Genomic DNA, 22,593 nt, shown 5'->3' with positions numbered 1-22,593 from the left:
CTTATCACTACCCAAACCGATGCTAATATGAAATAGATTTGACCCGTGTTTAAGTGTTAAGCTAGTGACATTTGACTATTTTTTAGGGTTAATGGTTAAATTAGTCCCTAAGTTTGTATGCGAGTTTGATTTTAGTCCCTCTGAAGAAAAATGACGTTTAGTGGCGGTAAAAAACCACCAGTAATTGTAAAAATGACCGCTATTAAACATCATTTTTCCTCAGAGGGACTAAAATCAAACTCACTTAGAAACTCAGGGACCAATTTGACATTAACCCTTTTTTATTAAGTTACATAGGATAATTTTAACCAATATTCCTTTTTCATTGATTGGCCATGCCCATGTAACATATAGTATTACAAAAGCCCTCAAATTTTATTGTTTTTTAACTTGAATTCCATGTGTAAAATTACCATGTTATGTTTGTTAGACATGTTAGAGCGCAACATAAATGTAGCGTTCCTTAGGTTATATATATAGAAAAATGTATCATATGAGAAAGACTTTCTTATGTGAGAATGATAAGAATGATTTTGAAACCATTTGAATAAATGGCTGAGATTAAAACAATGAATTAATGAAGTCACGTGATATATTCCTTCAGTTCAAAAAAATTATACTTCAAGCCTCCACTGTCTTCTCGTTAATTTGCTGTGACCGTCACCATCTTTGGTATTCTTCAACCAACACACAACCCCTAATCTATATTCCTAATAGGAATCGCACAACCCAATAAAAGGTAATCAATAATTTCTTCATAGATTAAAAATTAACACATAGACTATTCTAATTTCTAAACCTCAACTACAATCAACTTAATTATCCGCAGACCCAATACAAGGAGGTTGAATTGTTTGATGCGTTGGAGGTTCATCGAATTTCAGGAGAAAAATACAAGAATAATGTGTGTTGTTGAGCCGTTCTGCCGTTGATTGCAGGTGGAACTTGCTTTTCCTATATTGATTGGTACATCAAGTTACAGTGTAAAAGATTGCAATGAAAAAGTAAAGAAGATAATTTTCATATGAATGTTGAAACGAGTATGGAGCATGGCGATGGGAGATTGGTGAAAAGGTCTTGAAATCGGAGGATGATTGGGGCAGGAATGAGTATCGCAAGTAGCAAGTGATAAACAACAGTGGAGAGTAGACTCTGTGGGGAGGAAGAGTGAGAGTTTAGGCATGTGTTACTTCATTAATCAATCGTTTTAATCTCAGCTATTTATTCTAAATTAATAGTTTCAAAATCATTCTTATCATTCTCACACAGGGAAAGCTTTCTCATATATTTGGAAATCTATGTTGTATTCTTAATTAATAAAACATGACATAAGATTGTTAGAATGGTATACTTTGATTCTCTAAAAAGGAACGAAACCAATGAGAACAAAACCGAACGCTCCTAAGATTTTTTTACACTGAAAATATTATTCCTAATTAATTTATATTAAAAACCTTTTAGTTATATAATTAGAGAAAATATTACAGATAAATATACATATAAATATCTTTATAAATTAATGATTTAATTATCACATGGTTAATTATATTAAATAATTAATAATTATGAGGGATTATCATAAAATTAGAGGTTTTTAATAAATTTATTGCTATGATTATTATAAATAAAAATTATTAATTTATAATTTTATTATGATAATTATCCTAAAATAATATGTATGAAAAAGCATTCTACTCGATTCAATATTTTACCCTTAATAAAAAATTAACCATGATGAAGTTATATATGCAATTAAAATTATAGTTTACTCCAATGAAGCTGTTATATTCTCTACTTACTAAATCTAGCACAAAGAATATTATTACTGTTATGTTCTATTACGTTCTATTTCATTTCTTGATGTTTAGTGGATGAAATTCGGTGTAAATGCAAATGTTACCCGGAGGAGATGATGCTCGAAGCAGATGGTGTTACAACTTAGTAAGGTTGAAAACCACAAAGACAGAAAACAAGAAACCTCTGGAAAGATGTTATGTACAAAATTGTCAGTGTGTCATCTGACATAAAAAAGGATTAGAACTCTGAATGGATGTGAACAAGATGAACCACTAATCAACAAGTTCATCATAGATGAACTTTTTTGCTACCTCTACCTGACTGATCTACAGGATCCTGAGATAAACTGCGTATCTACAAATTTGTACTGAGGAGGGTATGCGACAGAAGGAGCGACCTGCTTAACCAATGCCACCTCCATTCCTCTCTGCCATTCCTCCTTGTTTCCCAGAAACATAGAGGAAATGAAAATTTAAGCCAGATCGAAGAAATACAAGTTTTACTAGAAGAAGTCATCAAACGAACCTTCCTTTTCACTTTCAGATCCTGAAAATGCAACCATAAAGAAATGGAAAAATGATATTCTCATTCACATCTTATTTTCGTCCTTTCATGAATAACCAAAAGGATAATTTAAACCAAAATCTACATGTAGGCCATGTTCTAACAGTTATATTGCAATCACCATTATCATCAATATAGATGCATATGACTCTGTTATAATCGGAAGCAACTAAATCCTATTACCACTTCCTTATCTTTGATATTCCATAGTAACCCAAACACCAGACTACACAGGCTGCAAAGGTCTTAAAAAAAGTACTCTTATTCTTAAAAAAGAACTTCCATTTACAATACACATTACAGGATCTATATATATATATATATATATATATATATATATATATATATAGGGATAGGGTGGCTTCACTCTGATAAATAATTTTCTCGTAAGTTGGGCAAGTACATTGTCATTTGAGAAGAAAGTTGGACTGACCTGATCCATCGGCTGCAGTGATATCCTGAACTACTAGTTCAAAAGATTTTGGCTTCGGGGAAGAGAAAGCTTCTGGATTTGAAACAGGTGCCGGAAATGTGAAATCAGAGTCTGTGGATGAACTATCAGAGTTACTGGAAGCAACATCAACTCTAGCAATAGGTCGAAAAGTTGAACTCAATCTTGAAGAAGTGCTTAAGATCATCTTCAGCTCGGCAACTTGACTTGACATGGAAGATATCATCCTGATACACACTAATTCAGATCTAGCATTAATCAAATAGTATTTAGGTTTAAAAGTTATAATTTAATTTGTACTAATGTCCATAAAAAGCCGACAAGGTAAATAATTCATGGATGTCACAAACTCACATCAAACGCCCTATAATTTCCCCCCTGGTGTTATATACTTTCTAAAACATAAAGTTTATCAAAGCCCAAAAAAGTACAGTTCCCATTATGTGGTAAAAAAGTACAGCATCTGAAGATCAACAAAAGAAAAAGAAAAAAAAAACTGTGTTCATCTCAAACCTTGGGTTGTCCATGCCTACTGATAACGGTACTTTTGGGAAAATTGATGAGTTTAATATCTTCGTTTAATAAATTTTATTTTAATTAAGAAAATAATGTTCTTGGTGGTATGATGCATTCACTTTAACACTTTGTTTGGTAGAGGGAGGTTTGGATAGAGAGAGATGGAGAAGAGAGTTAGGGGGAAGTATGTGTGTTTGGTAGGTGAGAGGAGGGAGATAGAGGGGAGAAAAAGTGGTGGGTCCCACCACTTTTTTGGTCTCTCCAAATTGAAGAGAGATTGAAGAAAGATGAGTGAAGGCTTGATTTACACTATGTTTGGGGTCTCTCTCTTCTCTATCTCTCTTCTCTTTAAATCTACTCTATTTCTCACCTATTTCTCTCTACTCAACTTCTCTCTTCTCTACTCTCTCTTCTCTATCTCTCTCTTCTCTACCAAACAGAGTGTTAGGGAAGATGCCTAAAGGGGAATGAAACCCAAGTGAATTTTCTTATGCAGCTTCGCTTTTGTCCCTTTCAACTTTTCAAATATCCTAACCTCACATTTTTAGCAGATAGACTTCAGAATTTCTTTCAAAATCCTAATTGAGTATCGCCGTAATTTACCTAAAATATAGTGAACCTTTTATTTCAAGTACTTTTCTGAAAGATAAATTGTTTACAAATCATTAAATATTTCTATAGTGTTCAATCCTGTAGGTTTGTCAGGTCAGTAACAAGTAATCAGTGAATGGATAGAATACACAACAACAACAACCAAAGTCTTTTCCCGCTAAACAAGGTAAGTTAAATGGATCAAATGAGTTGTCATAAGTCCTAATATTCTATCATGAATTGTGTCTAATGACAGACCATTTAATAGTGTATATGTTTGATAATTCTAAAAGAGTGTTTATGACTTGATAGACCAAGTATGATCCTTTCAGGACCATCATTTGGTTTTATAGTCTTTTGTGCAAGTCCTGTAATTAGTTGCACAGAAATATGTGTCACATAAATTGTTTTTACACCAGATTTACACCCATCTAAATGTGATATGGTGAGAAATAAAGAGATGTGATGGGACATTGTATGAGAAAAGAAGAGAAATAGATCAAAGTATAAAGTGAGTCTTAAAAAAGTGGAGTGAAAAAATCACCACTTTTAGTTAAAAGATAATATATCACGTAGTAAAAATACAGATATAAATACACATACAACACCCAATTATTCTTGACTTACTAATCTCACTTCTTTCACTATGCTTATCCGTTTACCTCGCGATATCATCAGACTATTATTTAACCACCATGATGGATTTTGGAATTGGAAAATCAAAATTGCAAGATCACATGAAACCTCAAGGGAATAATACTAATACTACCTGTTTAATGAGTCCTGAAGCTGATATACTCTTTTTTCAGTTTCTGCTAATTTTTTCCGTAACTCTTCGCTTGATTCTTGAGCTTCTACGTATTTCCTTTCATATTCATCAGCTTTTTGTTTTTCCTCCTGCAACATGACCTGTGCAATGCCATAATCAGACAAAACTTGGTCAGTTTGAATTGTAAACATAATAACAATATGCCAAACCCTGTTCTGTATATTAGATATGTATCACATATAAGCACCGACTTATAGTAACACTGACAATGTGATCATTTAATGATGATTAGATCTTATACCAGTCATCTTTGATTTAATGCTGTGATGAACTTTCTTCACCTTTATAGATTAATTCTCTTATATCACTCATTATGGGAGTATAAACTGCCATCATCTACTCAAATTTCCAAGTTTATCATGATAAAGCTAGCTCTTGTAGTTGAAGAGCATAAGGCCTTATAAACTTCACACCAGAATCCGTACTTCCAATATGAGACTCAAGTCTCATTCCTTGCCATTATATCTTAACATCCCACCACGCTCCACAACCCTGGCATGCCCATGCAGGCTAGCTATGCTCTAGCCCTCTGACTAGTGGGCGAACACTGCAATGCCAACGTCATCACCTATGCCACTTGTTTGCAGCGGAGAGACAATGGTGGAAAGCTCCAATACCAATTCATAAGAACCTTTGAGAAAACAAAACTACAAAAGCTATTTGTTGTAATGGGAGAGCCCAAACAACCCCACACCAGCATCTCATACTTCCAATGTAGAGCTCAAGTCCCATACTTTGCAATTGGATCCTAACATATCAGTTCTCGGGTATTATTGCTATCTACATTTATACGTCGTTTGCATCCATTTTAACTTATCGAGAACCTTGTTTCCCTTTAACATAAAAATAAATATTTATCAATGTCATATTGCCTATCTAATGAATAGTTGAGTTCTATGACAACAATAAAATATTGCTCTCATGTCTTTCATACATTTAGTTTTCATGTAATTCAACCAAAAATTACCTTACCAAACCGGTTGTGAATTCTCAATTATAGAAAGAAAAATGCTAGCAACACACTCTTCATGTTATTTCTTAATTTTTTAAAAGTCAACAAATTTGTTAATAAGTGAGAGAATATATTGACTATTTTGAAAATAGACCAATCATAGGTTGTGTGTGTGTGAGTGTTCAAAAGATTGTATTGCTAGCACTCCTCTCATACAAATATCTAAAGTTAGAAAATGAGGTATACAAAAAAATATTCATTTAAATTTAAAAACGTAAGATTGTTGAAACTATAGGTAGAGAAAGAAAAAAAAAGAGTTTAAACTCTGCATAATAAAATATGATATTCATATACGATGTATAATGACAAAATATAAAGCACTAAGCCTTATTTATACTAATAAAGGACTACTAATTCTAATTAAATAAGGAAAAAATAATGAAATATAATAAAATGTTAGGAGACGCAATAATGATGTTAGCAGATATTTTGAGATATCTCAACACTCCTTTCAAACTAAAGCTTGCTAAGCTTTAAGCTTGTTATAATGAAACATGCTAAAAATAAATAAAATAAAAATATAATGCATTTGCAAACATCTGGGACTGGAGATGGGGCCAATTTGTTCCGGTCAGGAGCGAAGGTTTCACTGCAAGAGACGAGTGTGAGGTTGCATCTGGGACTAGAGTTGGGGGCCAAACAACATCTGTGATAAAGATGGGGCCAGAGCATCTGCAAAGTGGAGACAGCGGGGCCAGACAGAATGGGAAGAAAAGTTACAACTGGTATGATTGTAAGTGGATTGCTAGACTGATTGTCACTAAGAAAAAGTTAACTTTATCTTTCTTGGTCTCCCTCTCAATGCCATGGTGGCAGTTGAGAACCAATAATAATATCAGAGTGGGAAGAAAACAAAGGAAACAAATCATTAGTAATTTGGGTCAGGAGGATGATTGGAATTTGTCCACAGCCAAAGGGAAGAAAGAGTCATGATAAAATGACATCATCACCATAGAGTTCCAAATTTTAGGGAACTCAACAATGGAAAAGTGATGACACAAGTCATGAAGGATGCTAGATGGTTCTAATTTGAAATCATGTTGAAGTTATAAGGATTTAGGTAAAAAGGGATGAAAAGAGAATAAATGAATCATAGCATAAAACATTAACTAATGGTGTGTGATGGCGTGTTATATAAACTAAACTATATTTATACTAATACTAGACTCCTAATACTAATTAAATCAGGAAATAACATACATCATGATATCACTCCTAACACGATTTAATATATTGTAAAATATTTTAAGATGCAAAATTGATAATAGAAGATATATAACAGATATCCTAACAAAGGTAGTGGATATACTAAGTTTACCTTCAAGTTTTTTATTTCTGCAGTGAGAGCCTCATACTTTTCAGTGTCTCCCAAAGGACTAGAGGAATCCCTGATCGCTTCAATGCTTTCATTATCTTGAAAAGGACTTGAGGATTCTTCTTTGGAAGAATTTGAAGATTCTTCCACACAAGGACTTTCATTTTCTACTGATATCTCCAAAACCTGGGAATTCATGATGGCAAACTAGTTCATTTTGTTGTGTAATCAGCAAGGATATCATTAGAATTATGCTAAAAGAGAGTACTTCAGGTTTTTATGTGTTCATTGTTGTCAATGCCATTTACACCACCGGAGACACTCGCAATAATGTTTCTAAGAGGAAAGGAATTAGTCCTCCTTAAAATTTTAAGCCATGAGAAGGCTTCAGAATAGAATTGAATTATATCTCTTACAATTGCATATTCATCTATGCTAATTAATGGTAGCTAGTAATAATTATCAAGACAACTAATAAGAAAATGAAAACATAGGAATTTAATAACAGTGTGTAAATACATATAGAACCTTATGTTCATGTTCATGTTCATGTTCATATTCATGTTCATGTTCATGTTCATGTTCATCCGTGGGATGGTTGACGCTTTGTGGAATGATTGACACCTTTTTAAGGTCCTGATATTCAACGAGAGCTTTATGTCTACGCCAGTAAGACTGCATTTTTTTCACACCCAAAATTTAGGCAACAGCAAAATATAGAAAAAAAAAACATTAACATTAGAAGGACAGTACTAACCTGAATATGAGTTGAAGCTTTACTTTGCTTTCTATATCTCAATTTATAGCAATCAGCCATTACCCGAAAACCTGTCTGCAAGACAATGGCAGAAATCCTTATTTCAGTGTACCATTTTCTGGCTAATTTTCCACGCGTGTACATCTGAATTCTGATTGCAGCTGCTTCCCTCTTCATGTGATAATATGATATCCGGGCCAATTCTCCTAAAAGTCGCAACAACAGAACACTTAATGAAATATTGATTAAATGGATGTGGAATCCTGGGCGTAGAAATTCTTAAGCCTATGCTTCAGAATGCCATCGAAACTATAGAGAGCAAACAATAAAGAAGCTAAACTAAAAAAAAATGTCACCAAGACTTGAACTATAAAAGTTTTCATAAGCATGTTTCAAATTCAGACTGTTTTAAATTTGAATAGCCGGAAGGGAAAATCAACTCAGAGCCACACTGATACGAATTTAATATCAAAGACACTAGATAATGGGGGGTGTTACCCGGACAACAGGGGACCGGTGCACCTAAGGTGTCCAAGGTATATTCTAGGAGAGTTAAGAAGGAGACACAGGGAGGGAGCAAGGATTGAAGTTAGTTACGCGGAATTGTTCATCCATGGAAGACCCATATGGCATAGGGGATAAGGAGGTAGTTATAGCAGGGAGAGAAGGAGAGAGGGCAGGATTGATCACTCTTCAGGTAGGGGCCTCTGGCTTGGACGTGGGAAGATGATATTCCTTGTATCTCTATTATTTTCTTTCTTTCTTGAATTCGAGTTCTTTACTGTAATTCACCTAAAGTAGGAAGGGAAATAACTACACATTTTCCTTTCTTAACTCTTCTCTGTTACTATACCTATCACACACTAAGATACTGTCATGACTGGATGAATGGATGGTAAGTTCCCCTATTTTGGCTTGAAAGGAACATTTCTTTTTCTGTAACAAAAAGCATAGTCTGTACTCTGTAGATATGGCAGAGGAATTTTTTTCAAGAAATAAATAATTGTCTCTGGATATCTATTTTGACTTTCATTTTAATCTCAAATATCATTATCAGAGCTTCTTTTGAGTTTCACCCTAAATATTACATTTTATAAATTTTTGGTGGTAGGACCTCAAGACTATGTGCTGCTATCCTATTGCATCTTGATGAAAAAGTTTTATTTATTTTAAAGATTTTGAAAGAAGGACCTTAAAATTTGATAAATTGAAGATATGACTCAAACTGAAAGGCCTCATATTTTCATTCCCATGGAGTTACTCAACCTGAGAAACCAAGACACATGATACAAAATGTACAAATAACTTACCTCTGCAAAAGGACTGCACCGTGACAGAGGACTTTCGCAATGCAATATATGTTTTTCGACTAAAATGAGTTCTACTCTGCTTCTGGATAATAGTTGCAGACTTGCTAAGTACGCGTGCCCTCCGAGCATCCAATTCAGCCATCTGACCAGCTCTTAGAAATATTTGTGTTTCCCCTATCTGCAAAATTAGCCCGATTACAAAATATTCAAGTGAATGCAGAAGAGTGCCTTGCAATAAAGAATTTCAGTTAGCATATATGAGTCAGAATATGCCTCCTATAAGTCAAGCGTAGTTTCATGCCCCCATTCAAAAAACAAGTGCCAGAAAAATATTTACAAAATAATATAACAGAATTATTTAAATGGAAGTAAGTTTAACATTCAAGGATAATAAATTCAATGATTTTTTAATTATCGATTGTAGTGACAGAATATCATCAAATAGAGTTCCAGTTCTACCTGATAACCTGTCAGCCCAATCTTCTCCAAAAGCATTTTACATTTATCCTTTTCTTCAAAGCTGCATATATGCAGATAATTTTCAGGATGCGAAACCAGGTATTCTAAGAAGAAAGCAAAAGTATAAAGATATTGAGAGAAAAGAAGAAGGTTCAAATTGGCATTGAGTTAACTTACTTTCCTCGAATAACCTCAGGTGCAAGAATGCCTAATCGAGTTAAAAAATCATGAAATGTTCTGTGAGTGGGGAATCCAGCACATTTAATTCTTACAGCTTCAAGAACACCCTATAATATAAAAAATGGGGGGGTAAATTCAATAAAGGTAAGTTTAAAGCAAGGGAAGGGCTATTGGCACTTCTAATTTCCTATTCACATTCATCACACTATTAATTGCAATTTCTAATTGTCCTCTATTGAATATGAATAGAGAAATATGATTATAGTTAATTAAGGTTTGACTAAATAAAATCATTTAGTTGAGAAAAATTTAAGAAATAGTAGCTGGTGGAGAATGTGAAGAGGCGGTGGAAGAGCCAATAATACGACCCTTAAAACAAATAAGGTACAACTTAAATCTAAAATCTACTTACACCAGAACGTAATTGTTGGATGATGTTCATATTCTCAAATATGCCAGGTTTTAATAGATTATTAGGCTTCACACATCTAATATAGTGAGGCTCTGTCAGATTGAGCGTCTCCATCAGTTGTTGTAATTGTAGCTGCACAAATTAGTATGACAGTATTTATCTTTCAATTGTAGTAAGGCTTATCAGATAAAATATTTCTTCCTGACAAGGTAAAGAACCAAATTTTGGATACCTTAAAACGAGAACCAATAGAAGAAAACTTTGCAGATTTGGCTGTCTCCTCAGAAAGTGGAGGAAAAAGGCCTGATACAAATGAACATTTGGAAGTGCTTAGCATGTCTTGATGTTCAGGAACAACATAGTCTTTGTTTTTGTCTATAAACTGCTCAGACTGATACTGAACCTGAAAAGAAGTGCAGAAATAACATCATTTAGGAGAAACACATAGTGAAAGATAATAACTTGCATAAAAATGGTGAAGAATCAAACTCACCTCCCCTGCATAATGAACAATAGTAAAGTCAGAGCGTGCCAATTTAGGCTTGATGAAGCGTTTGTGATCTTTGAATGTCTGATAAAGCTTTTGTGCAAATGTTTCATGAGTTGACTTGGGAAACATACTGTAAGCAGATAATGATCATGTCAGTAAGGGTAACATTGAGTGAAAAACTTAAAAATTGTTACAAGTTTACACACTGCCTATGAATAATCTTGCAAAATATCATCAATGACAAATAGGATGAATTATCAGGAAACAACCAAATAGTGTACAATTTTTTTCTAGGAAAAGTTATTAGTAAACAAGAGACCAAAACTTGACCCATTAATTCCTCTAACTCATAAGAATAAGTATTAAATCCTAGGAGTGCCTAATAATGATTCAAAGATATAATGCATGGCAAAGTTATGAAACTAAATTTTAGGCAATCTCTAAATCACATAAAATTATTCCTTGCAAGCACAAAACTTCTCCTATTTCACTATTCTCTAAACACATAAGCATACACAGCATTATAAGAAAAGAAGAACAAAGAAATTTTTTCATACCAAGCTTCATCAAGCAGAGCTATGATTCCACCCGGTTTCTGCAAAAGAAAACACTTTTAGAGATCAGTTATAACATTCTGAAGCAAAAGCTTTTGTGAGCTTTTGGAACTGCCTTAAGCTTAAGCTTTTGTGAGCCTTCCTTGACGCCCTTAAACTAGGCATGAGTTGAACACCAAAGGGATCAACACTTGGGCTTTCTATAGATTATCACGATTGCATACTCTACATTACTTTTAGTACTTTTCACTTCCACATATCAAATATAAAATGCATAGTTGCATACCCAAGGCAACTTCCAAGAACAAATTGAATACTAGATGAGATTTTTTTCATCCTACAGACTGGAACCAACAATATTCATATATATAGCAGCAAGCCATTGAATTAAATTTGGTAGTAATTGTCGCACTGAAAATGTGGGTCAGCAAATGTTTGCCTGATTTTCAAAATGATTACTTAAAAAACAGATAATCGATAAAGTATGCTTTCATTCGTGCCATTAAGACATACTAAGCCCAAACTAAAAGTTTAGCCAATGTGGGACTTCTAACAAAGTTTGTATAGACCTTTTCAATGAGATCCAATACATCTTGATTATCTACAAATTCTAAGTAGCTCCAGTCAATCCTTTCTTTTGTGTATTCCTCTTGCTCCATCTTAAACACATGCTGCAGAACATCATAGACATCAGATTGCATGATAAGAGAGAAGTTACAGTTGTAGCTGTAAGATATATGAAAAACTAACCTCATACCTGGTTGAAGTGCTGCTGCAGCTTTTCATTTGTGAAATTAATACAAAATTGCTCAAAACTGCCAATAGAAAATTAAATGAGCTTGGGAATATCTTATTTACTAAGGTACCAAAATGAAAGGCTCAAATTATTAATATTGAGAGACAAGGGTATTATTGGGGATAAGGAGTTTGGGCCACCTAAGCTTGATGAAATAAAAAGTAAAAAAGCTTGGGAATAATATGAACAGTGAATATGTATAAATGTACATATTTATTAACGAATGTTGATTGTACGACACCTTGTGTGAGTGTTCTTATCTGTTTCTTCCTAAAATAGAGTATGCAAACATACAATAGCAAAGATCACATCTTGTGATGAGGTATTTTCATAAACTCTCACCTATTAGTTCGAAAGCTTTCAAAGCCGTATATGTCAAGAACACCAATGAGATATTTTGAGCTAGGATCCTGCCCAATGGAGTTATTGATTTTATTGACTATCCTGCACATAACAAAAAACACATAATCGTAACTGATGTATTGTTTATTCATTCTTTAATGAAATAAGAAATAGCAATAACCAAACATTTGTCATCTGTTTTAATATATTTACATTACACACGGAAAAGCCAATATACCAGTCAAATAAACGAGAATATAATGTCTTGGCTAGACCATCCCTGCTAACTGTTGCACCAATAGGATCAAGACTTCTCTTGATGATTTCTTCTGGGGTGATCATCACGCGCTTACAAAGTGCGACTTCTAAAGCATCAGGTTCACACCTAAAATAACAATAAATTTATCAATAAAAAATTTTAATAGAAAGAAGAACAATGATAACAGCCAAAGTTCAGCTATACATTAGAAGTTCTGCTGTTGTTTGGAGACGGAAAATGGATTCTTCATCTTCTAGAACTGATGAATCAGAATCTTCTGACTTTGCAAACTTAATGTTTCCAAGATGAAGAATAGCAGCTACAACTCTGAAAATTGCATCCTGAGAGGATGGGGGAAAGATTATTAGTAATTTTACCTTTTGTCTGGAGAAGCTGAGAGGAAGCTAAAAGAATTATTAGAATCACTAACAAAGGTCATAGTTGTACTCATACCTGCTCCTCCTGACTGATTCCCACGATATCCATGGCTCTCTTGGTGCTAAGATACTCTTGAGCAGCATTTACACCAGCTAATTCATAGCAACTGGATTGATTAAGGTAGTGAAATGATCTGGGATCTCCCAACTTATATTTCTCCTTATCCTAACAAAAGAATGTTAACAATTCAGAATTCCACCAAGAAATTTATATAGTGAAGAATAGTGAATGGAAGATCAAGCTTGACTTGCCTACCTCAGGAGGAGAAGCGCAGAGAAGGTAGAAACAGTGATAATTACGCTCAGGATCTGAGATTTGGCAAACGCGAGATTTCTCCAGCAGATAAGTTCTAATGGCTGCCCCGGATATTCGTCCATACTTATTAAATTGAATCTCAACAAATTTTCCGAAACGGCTGCAGGAGAACAAGGAAAACAGAAATAAGCACAAAACTGCTACTTGTTATTGACATTACTAAATCATAAATGAGAAAGCACCTTTATGATGACAAGTAGTTCTCCCTGGCCTTGAATATAAGTAGAATGAAAATAAGAAATAGCTCCTGATATTTTGTTTTTTAATGAATGGAATAACATTGCCATCTCTCATTTCCATGAAGAATTAAAATTTATTCCCAAGAAAATTCATGACGAACTTAAAAGTATAGAATATGAATAAGATTATAAAGTCAAAGGATGAAGAAAAAATAAGTATAAATCTCCACATATACAAGATACCAATATGAAATTCAATGAGATTGTAGAAATCACATACATGGAAATGCAAGTACAGTGCTCAAGAAAATACAGTGTACAAATGTTATACTATATCAAAAGCCAAACATCATAGAGCATACAGAAATTTCATACCTGGAATTGTCATTTCTTACAGTTTTTGCATTACCAAATGCTTCAAGGACTGGGTTTGACTGCAGCATGACGATTTATAATATTAACAGGACTGATGAGTTTAAAATTCACCCACAATAAACAATGAAAAAGAAGCTAATTGACAAATCAAAAGAAGGGCAATCTAAATATTCAAAACCAGAATATTATCTAATAGGAAAAGAGTGCATGTCTTCATATTTTAGGCATTTGGTATATGGGTCTAAAATTTTATATTTTCTTCATTTTACCCATTCTTAACCAATGAGAGACTTCAGACTCACACTTGAAAACCCGACAATCTACCCCTCAAGTGTGATGTGAGTCACCATCACATTACAATGCTCTCCCTCAGTGGAAGCTATCCACAATTTCACCGTCGTTCACTTTTATTGCATCAACCAGACACGCCACCTAGTCACCACATTGTCAAGAAGAATTGTGATACAAAGAGTCATCACCATGGTCGCACCAACCCTCGGCTCTGATTCCGCTGTTGGGGAGACATGGAAAGCCTGAAAGCAGCAGGAGAACCTGCACCAATGAGAAGACCAATGTGGGTCTCATAATCTATTGGCGAGACAACAGGCGTTCGCTTTCATTGCATCAACAGGACACTGTCTAGCCACCACATAGCCAAGAGGACTTTCTGACATGAATGATTTTATATTATATTTCTGAGACGCTCTCTCACGCAAGAGCCCACTTGGGCTTGAAGCCTGGACAATGAACGGGCCCACCTTCCATATCTCTAGTCAATGTAAGACTTCTCAAACCCCCCTCCTCCCACGCCTAGGGCTGAACATTTGGAGCGTGGAATTTGCAAGAATGAACATTTGCGGGTAGTCCATATATGGGTGGTATCCACAATAAATGGATCTAGGATAGGCTCTGATACCATGTCATGAATGATTTTATATTATATTTCTAACACTTTCGATACAACAAGTCATCACCATGGCCACAACAACCATTGGCTCTAATACCATGATGAAATTATAGGATTTATTACCTTTTCTATGTCATTTAAACATATTGTCTAATGCATATGTCTCTTGCTTTCATCTTTTCCTTTTCTCTTAATATAGCAGAATGTCTTAAATGGACCAGATCCATCTTGAGCTCAAATTGAACTGGAAACTAAAAAAAACACTCATGTTGCCTATGTTTCTAAAATGATGCGCAAAAGCCTGAGGTACGAAGAAACCATAACCAATAACCAACATAGCAATAAATAAATTTAAGATAAAGCAATACTTCATTGACTAACTGCTATCAATTTGAGCCTAAATATGTTCAGAATTGAATCTATTCTTTCCAGTTTTCACTCGTTAACATCAATTAAATATTTGGTCTTTGTGATCGATCTTTACATGTCTTAATTATTTTTCTTTATGTCTCTTTGACAGCAAGCTTTCTAAGCATCACTATGTTTTTCTTATTTTCGCGAAGAGCAAGAGCATGTAGCTTTAAACAATGTCTTTGTATAAGCCACAATCAAACAAACAATAAAAAACAACCATAATCCAGAGTTAGATAACCTTCTTACTTCTAGAACTTGTTTTTCAACAGTCCGTCCTTCAGATGCAGTGTGACCCCCCAAAAATGCCAGGTAACACATTAGCATTTTGGTGGTTTCTGTCTTTCCAGCACCACTCTCGCCACTAACCAGAATAGAGTTGCTTTTCTCCTCAGTAATCATGGCCCTAATTATAGCAAACAGACTGCTAATAAGAATACCATTGAGAAAGAAAATTTGAGAGTAAATGGAGTAAACTGACCTATACGCTGCTTCAGCAATAGCAAAAACATGTGGGCTTAAATCTCCAACTACTGCTCCCTTGTAACTTTTCATCACATTAACATCATACAGATGAGGAAGACTTTGGAAGGGATTTATCGCAATAAGAATATTTCCAGTATAAGTCTGTCATGATGACAAATTATTATAAAAGAGATGGTCGTAGCTGCAGCAGTAAGTCATTATATTCCATCAGGTGAGCATAACTGTTTAAAAACTAAACATGGAGCCAATCTTACATATATTTCATTGATCTTGTATCTAGTTTCCAAATTATGCAACACTCCAGGCTCATGCAGATAAGCAAGCTTGGTCATGTCATCAACTCCATCAGTAGGAGCATCTGTATCCTTGGGATGTAGCTTTGATAAACGGGAAACAACCTAAAAGCATGGAAACAAAATAGAAGATAATTATCCAGATTACATGATCACACGTGTTTGCAACAGTGTTGCTGATATGAAGCAGAATCAGCTGTATTCTTAGTCTAATCAGGCAGTGTCTTTTGACAGAAATAAATGTTCAAATGGATGTCATCAAAGTTCAAACCACTTCTGAATATGCTTTATTGCTTTTGTTATCGACTTAGTTCTTAAGAAGTGAAAAGTAACAATTCTGAGTTGCTTAAAGCCTTTTAAACATAAAATGGAACAGAAAAATTTATTATGGAACATATCTTTCTTTTATAATCAAGGATACTAAATACTGAATCCTGAAGAAGTTCACATGAAATGTTAATGAAAGCCTAGTTTTATTGGCATTAAAGTTTTTCACACTACCCTTTTCAAGGTACTTTCAGGACAAGATCCTTCCTGAAAGATATTGCAAATATACATGTTTCATATAAATAAATAAAGCATGCCAAACACACAAAATGAAGGATATTGAAATACCTAGAAATTAGAATCCTAAAAAACGATACCATTACAAGTGGAACTAGAGATACCTAGAAACATAAGAATGAAAGGAAAAAACATATAAAACATCCCAATTTACCTTCTTCTCATTGCTTGTTTGAATTTCAGCTTCTTCTCCATTAATATTCAAAACTTGTCCATCAATCCAAACTAGTTCTGGATCTCCAACCCAGACGTGAGAACCGGCAACAACGTTTTCTAGAATGCCCTGCATCATTTGCACTAAGACGAACTAAGAAATTTATAGATTATGACATATTTCAAAAAAAAACATTCATGCTTTAATTTCTTGGTAGGGAAAATATGTAGAACCCAGAACAATATATGAAATTCCAAGAAGATAATCAATTATTCGCATCAACATATAAATATGCAAATATCAAAGCACAATCTGTATATTATTCCATTTTGTCAATATAAATAGTCTTTTATCAACATACAGAGATATAAATTTATTGTCACAATAGAAAAATAGAGGATCATTTAACTTTGCTCAAGTATCTTTTGTAGCAACTATGTGATATCCAACCAGAAAATGGCATTATCTGCACCGGGGTATATGGGTTTTTACAAATAGTCTCTACTTTATAGTTCATTTTATAGGCCCTTGATGTGCAGGAACATATTTGAGGTCTGAGTAAAATTTCTGCAGAATTTTTATTTCACATCTAAAAAGTTTTAAACACTATTAAAATAAAAAGGTATCAAAATAAGACACGAGAACAATAAAAAGCAAAGAGCAAAATATGGATGTGATTATTTATTAGTTTTTTTTATTTTATCAATCCTTTAATTTTTATTTGTTTATTTCACTATGTTTGAATAGGATACTGGATACGGATATTTCAAACAAATAAGACTCTGACTTCCAGTACCAAAGTCACTACCAGAATACACAGAGTGAGAAAGAGAGAGAGATTGTGAGCATAATCTATAGTTCTCGACATGGAAACCATTAAATAATAATTAATCCGCACAAATTATTTTTTAGGGGAGTAATGGGAGTTCAAACTTAGCTGTTGAGAGATGCACATAATGTAGCCAATCTAACGATTACCAACATGTATCAGGTATATCAAATAATCATTGGCAGAATGAAACTCAGTATCTTGCATGTTGTTACCATTGGACTTTGAAATGTACTCTCCTGCCCTTTATTGGTTCAGAATAGCAGTGCATACTGGGAGTGGGAGTCACTACCCATACAAATTCAAGTATGAAGTTCCAATTAAACACCTAACCAGGCTAAGTTCAGCATCAGTTTATGAACAAGTAAGCTCCTCACTCTCTTGGTTTAGAACTAGTTCATTTATTATCCCTTCCTATCAACTTATGAATCATAAGATCTCTACACTTGCATCAGTTACAAATCAACCAAGCTCAATATAAATGTAACGAACGACGACGACGACATCGAGTCACATGCCTAGATAACAAAGATTTGAATCAGGAAAAGTCATCAATTCACACAAATATGAAATGTGCACCATATCAGTCAAGAATTAATCCAGTTATTCATCATAACATAAACACATACATTTCTATCCCCTACACTGCATGCAAAACTAGCCAAAATCGTTGCAGAACAGGAAGTTGGAGCTCAATACCATTTTCTGAATAGGAATCACAGTCCAACGGTACCAGGTGTGCACATTTTCAATTCAACGGATTGAAATCTGAAATCATCAACCGATCGATCGAGCAATGAACTTCAACAAGGAGCGTCTTGGATGAATCGCACTTCGCGCAACGCTAACGGGTCCGAAATGGAGCAATGAAAATCGGAGGCGAAGGGAGATGAATCGCCTGGGAATTTTGTTTGTGGTTGAGTTGCGAGATTGGAGGAGTGACGGAGTGGTGTGAGGGTTTGTGGAAGTGGAAATGGAAATCTCCGAAGACCCTGCAAAATCGCCATGTTTGTGGACATTCTTGTGGCTCGCTCGCACTCTTCCCACTCTGTGCCGCGTGGTCTTCGCGGCCACTTTGAATATATACATCACCGTTTCTCACCATCAACCATCTCAAAATCACAATATTTTTTTATTTTATGTTTGAAAGAATATTGTTTTGGTGGTAATTAACAAAGTAGTGCACTTTTTTTCAATTTTACAAATTTAGTGTAAATCCACAATATGGACTTCAATCACTATTAAGCCTTGTTTTCTAGTGGTGGGAAAGGATATTGGTCGAGTGCCCTTATCAACAAACACTCTGCACACTTTTTTGTTCGTGATGTATATGCTCCAATCACTATTAGGGTTATCGTGATCGAGTTTAATATCGTTGAAGTCTTTGTTTCTGAATGCAATTACTAGGTTGGGGGAGTCCTGATACCTAGATTGGATTGACCGATCCAAGGAAACTTCACTTCATTGAGTGACTTCCTTTGGCCTTGGTGGCCTCCCCTTGTGAATTCTCTAACAATCGTCAAAGTGAAGACTTCGTAGGGAGAAGTAGTGTTCTCTCCAAGCATTGTTGATTCATAAGTCATTTCCCTTGTGGTTGTTGTTCTCTTTCTTACCTATGTTGCCTTCATTCCTTGTCTTGAGGCGAATGGGATATTCAATCTCCTCTTTCACTCCTTCCTCCTAGGCTAGGTGACTAGCAAAGCCAGAAGCTATAACTTCTCCTTTCTCCCATATTATGGTCTTAACAAACATATTGTAGTTATGGAATGAATCATAGAGGCCTCGTAATAGAACATGGAGATGAGAGCGCGTAGCTTTGCCCGCCTGCCTTATTGTAAAAATATTACAATGAAGTAATAAAACCATAGTCTTAAAACTCGACTCAGACTGGCCAGAACTCAGTCACTTGACCATCCCGAGTCTCTCAATGGATCAAAATTATAAGAGTATCTCCAATGCTAGGTTCTTAATTCTTAGTTCTTAACATTATTCATGTGGGCTCGTACTGCCACATGTGCTTAAGCAACTCTTTGCAGATTTTGCTCCAACCATGAGTTCTTAGTTTTTAGCACTATTCATCTGGTCTCGTAATACCATTATATTATTATTATTTTTTATTTTCATATAATTTTGATTTAAATTTAAATGGTAATTCAATACTTAAATTAAATGAGTTGATGAATGAGAGAAAAAAAATTAATTTTTTATGCTAAGAACTCAAAAAAGTAAAACTTCTTATATAAGAACTAGTTCTTATTTTTAAGAACTAAGAACTCCACGTCAGCCCCCTCCAATGGTTAAGAACTCAATTTTTACTTCTTAGCTCAGAAATAAGAACTAAGAACATTGTATTGGATATGCTCTAAGGGAACTGGTGAGAACAACTACAGCTCGGCCGGTTTAATAATTGAATTGATGACTTAACTGAATTTTGATTGGGTGATCATAATTACAAGGGAACAGGTGAAAACAACTACGACTCAGCCAGTTTAATAATTCAATCGATGATTTAACGGAATTTTGATTGGATCCACGAATCACTTGCCTATTATTTGGGGAACATGTTTTTTTAGGAAGACACATGCATTTATGGTAAAGAATTGAACTCATGACTTGAGAGAAATGACACCAGGCCGGTCTGACCACTACACCATGTTAATAATGGTGTTAGATTTATACATTTTGTTATAGATTTATATAATACATATTACCATCAAACATAAATTGATGGACATATCCATAGTTTGCTGCGAGGCCCCTTTCCATTCGTGCTGGACAGTAACAGAGCATATGTTTCCACTTGGTTGGTCTTGAAGGAGCTCTAATCTAAAAATAAGGCTTAGCCTTGTTGCTTTCTTTTTGGTATTTCGCTGTGTGTTATTTGAGCAAGAAGGCTACTGTTCCTTATGTTGAGCATTTTCTTGTTATGTTTGTCTCTTTATCTTCTTTGTACTTGTACATGGGTTGAGGCACCCCTTGTGCTTCATTTGTCAATATATCTATTCACTTTGCTGATAAAAAAAAACCATCAAACATAAATATTTTTGTGTGGTTTTAATTATGTATTTTAGTGGTGGTAATGATTTTAAAATTTAAGTATGGATTTATTACTTATTGTTTGGTATCTAGGTACCAGTAGGATTTATTAATTATTGTTAGCTTATAATATTATGAATTTTTTAATATAAATCAAGCCAAAACCGTCTCCCTAGTTTCATATTGGTCCAATCAGTGACTCATTGACTCAGTACTTCAATCGAATTGATGACCGAATTTTAAAACACTAAATATGAAAGTGATTCGTAAGTAACGTTCAATCTATGATTCAAATTACTCACAAATAAAAGCCGTATGGCAATCAAAGAATGTTACAACTTCTCTAAAAATCATTACAACTGAATGTATGACAAATTAAAACTATTTGCATGGGAACTCAAGCGTAAACCCAAAAATAAATATACAACTAGTATATATTTGTTTTTTGAAATTAGTATATATATATTTGTTCACATCACATTGACTACATATTTTACGAACTATACAATTATATATTATAGAAGAATGCCTCGTTTATAGAAACACCAATCAAAATATATAGCTAAATGCACCCATGTTAACCAATTATCTATGCATGTTGCAGGTTATATGATTTGAAGTGGTTCTTCAGGGACGAGTTGGATCAGGACTTGATACAGTGGAAGGGCTTCGTGCAGGAAGCTTCTGCAACAGAAGCCCATCCTGAAATAATGGCCTGCAAGCTGCTCCAAATTGAGGAGAAGCAACTAAAACCATGAAGATGATAAGCAGAACTACGAAGAGGATCCTCCTGATTGTGTAAGAGAAACACATTTTCTATGTGAAAGCAGCAACTAGGATTAATAGTGGAACAAAATATTTTTTGAAAATATATTGGTGTGCTTTTACAAGTTCTCTTATTCTGATGACTTTGATGTATGAGTTTAGGAATTGAAACAGATTGGTTTTGAAAACAGGAGAGTAATGAGAGAGTTTGTGATATGGATATGGTGAAAACACACATATATATAGGGTGCGCTATGCATTGGTCTGTTGTGTGTGTGAAGGGTATTTTTTATTAATTAATTTAGTTTTAAAGAAAACCTTAGGCTTGACTGGGTGTGCTGTTTGAAGGTTGAAAACTATTGCTGGAACGAGATTGAACGAATCAAAATTAAGTATGTTGGACGTTCAACACCCCGTGCCAAGTAAATGCTCCATCCAAATCAATTTTCTATTTTAATTACTACTCCCTCTCATCCAACATTCTATTACACGTCGCAATTTCCATCACCGTTAGCGAATAAAGCTCTCTACATCCAACGGCATCAAAATCTCACACACACTCTTTTCATCACACACCCCTTGAAAAACATACACAAAAGTTTCGGAAGGTGCCAAAAACCAACTCATATTCTAATAGAGCATTAATTGATGTTCTTACGTATAATGCCCCTATAAAAAAAATAAATGAGGAGAAATAAAAGTACATTGTAAGAGGTAAAATGGAAAACCAAATGATATAAAATACAATGTAATTCTCTATCTACATTTTAATTCTATATATTACTTTAAGGTTGTATATAGATAAAGATTTATTAGAAAATTCATACCCACTTAATGTGATTTTCAAGTCTTAATAAGATTAATTAGTAGGTGGTGCATATGAATAAAGAATTTGTCATAAGAGATTTACTCACATAATATAATTTTCGAGTCTCGATGAGATTGGTCTCATGACAGTTAACTGTAAAAAATTATTGAAAATTCAAAAAAATAAAAACCACTAGAGAGAAATAAGATGAGATGAAAAATAAGTAATAGTTATGATCTATAATAGTGTTTTTTCGTTTGAAATCGCCATATATATTTAGAAAAGGAACGGAGCCAATGGATCACCTTGCCGAAGCCCATTACACATTTTGAGAAGGCTTAGGCTTCAGTTAGGTGGGACTTTCTCTTGTAATGGGACCTTTTCATAATTCAAAATGTG

At 34.3% G+C, this 22,593-nt stretch overlaps 1 protein-coding gene across 3 annotated transcripts; it reads right to left on the bottom strand.

Annotated features, from left to right (window-relative positions):
* Positions 1 to 1,884: 1,884 nt before the first annotated feature.
* On the bottom strand, positions 1,885 to 18,675 carry LOC130717291 (myosin-9). Of its 3 annotated transcripts, XM_057567467.1 has the most exons (26): positions 18,285 to 18,675; positions 16,757 to 16,885; positions 16,000 to 16,143; positions 15,741 to 15,886; positions 15,509 to 15,665; positions 13,942 to 14,000; positions 13,328 to 13,487; positions 13,088 to 13,237; positions 12,839 to 12,975; positions 12,614 to 12,760; positions 12,376 to 12,477; positions 11,995 to 12,052; positions 11,807 to 11,908; positions 11,241 to 11,278; positions 10,687 to 10,813; positions 10,426 to 10,596; positions 10,194 to 10,325; positions 9,779 to 9,888; positions 9,602 to 9,662; positions 9,143 to 9,320; positions 7,833 to 8,038; positions 7,604 to 7,750; positions 7,079 to 7,261; positions 4,689 to 4,828; positions 2,795 to 3,039; positions 1,885 to 2,343 (listed from the first exon to the last, which is right to left on the bottom strand). In XM_057567467.1, exons 1-26 carry the CDS (start codon positions 18,285 to 18,287, stop codon positions 2,300 to 2,302), a joined length of 3,276 nt encoding a protein of 1,091 aa, XP_057423450.1. In that variant the 5' UTR covers positions 18,288 to 18,675; the 3' UTR covers positions 1,885 to 2,299. The 3 variants fall into 3 exon arrangements, with proteins under 3 accessions (XP_057423450.1, XP_057423449.1, XP_057423451.1); XM_057567466.1 differs by lacking the exon at positions 18,285 to 18,675 and having other exon boundaries at positions 16,757 to 16,891; XM_057567468.1 differs by lacking the exons at positions 1,885 to 2,343; positions 18,285 to 18,675 and having other exon boundaries at positions 2,809 to 3,049; positions 16,757 to 16,891.
* Between the last annotated feature and the right edge of the window lie 3,918 nt (positions 18,676 to 22,593).

This window comes from Lotus japonicus, chromosome 5, assembly GCF_012489685.1.
Source record: "Lotus japonicus ecotype B-129 chromosome 5, LjGifu_v1.2".
Taxonomy (NCBI): domain Eukaryota; kingdom Viridiplantae; phylum Streptophyta; class Magnoliopsida; order Fabales; family Fabaceae; genus Lotus; species Lotus japonicus.
This window is presented reverse-complemented; position numbering and strand designations above follow the sequence as displayed.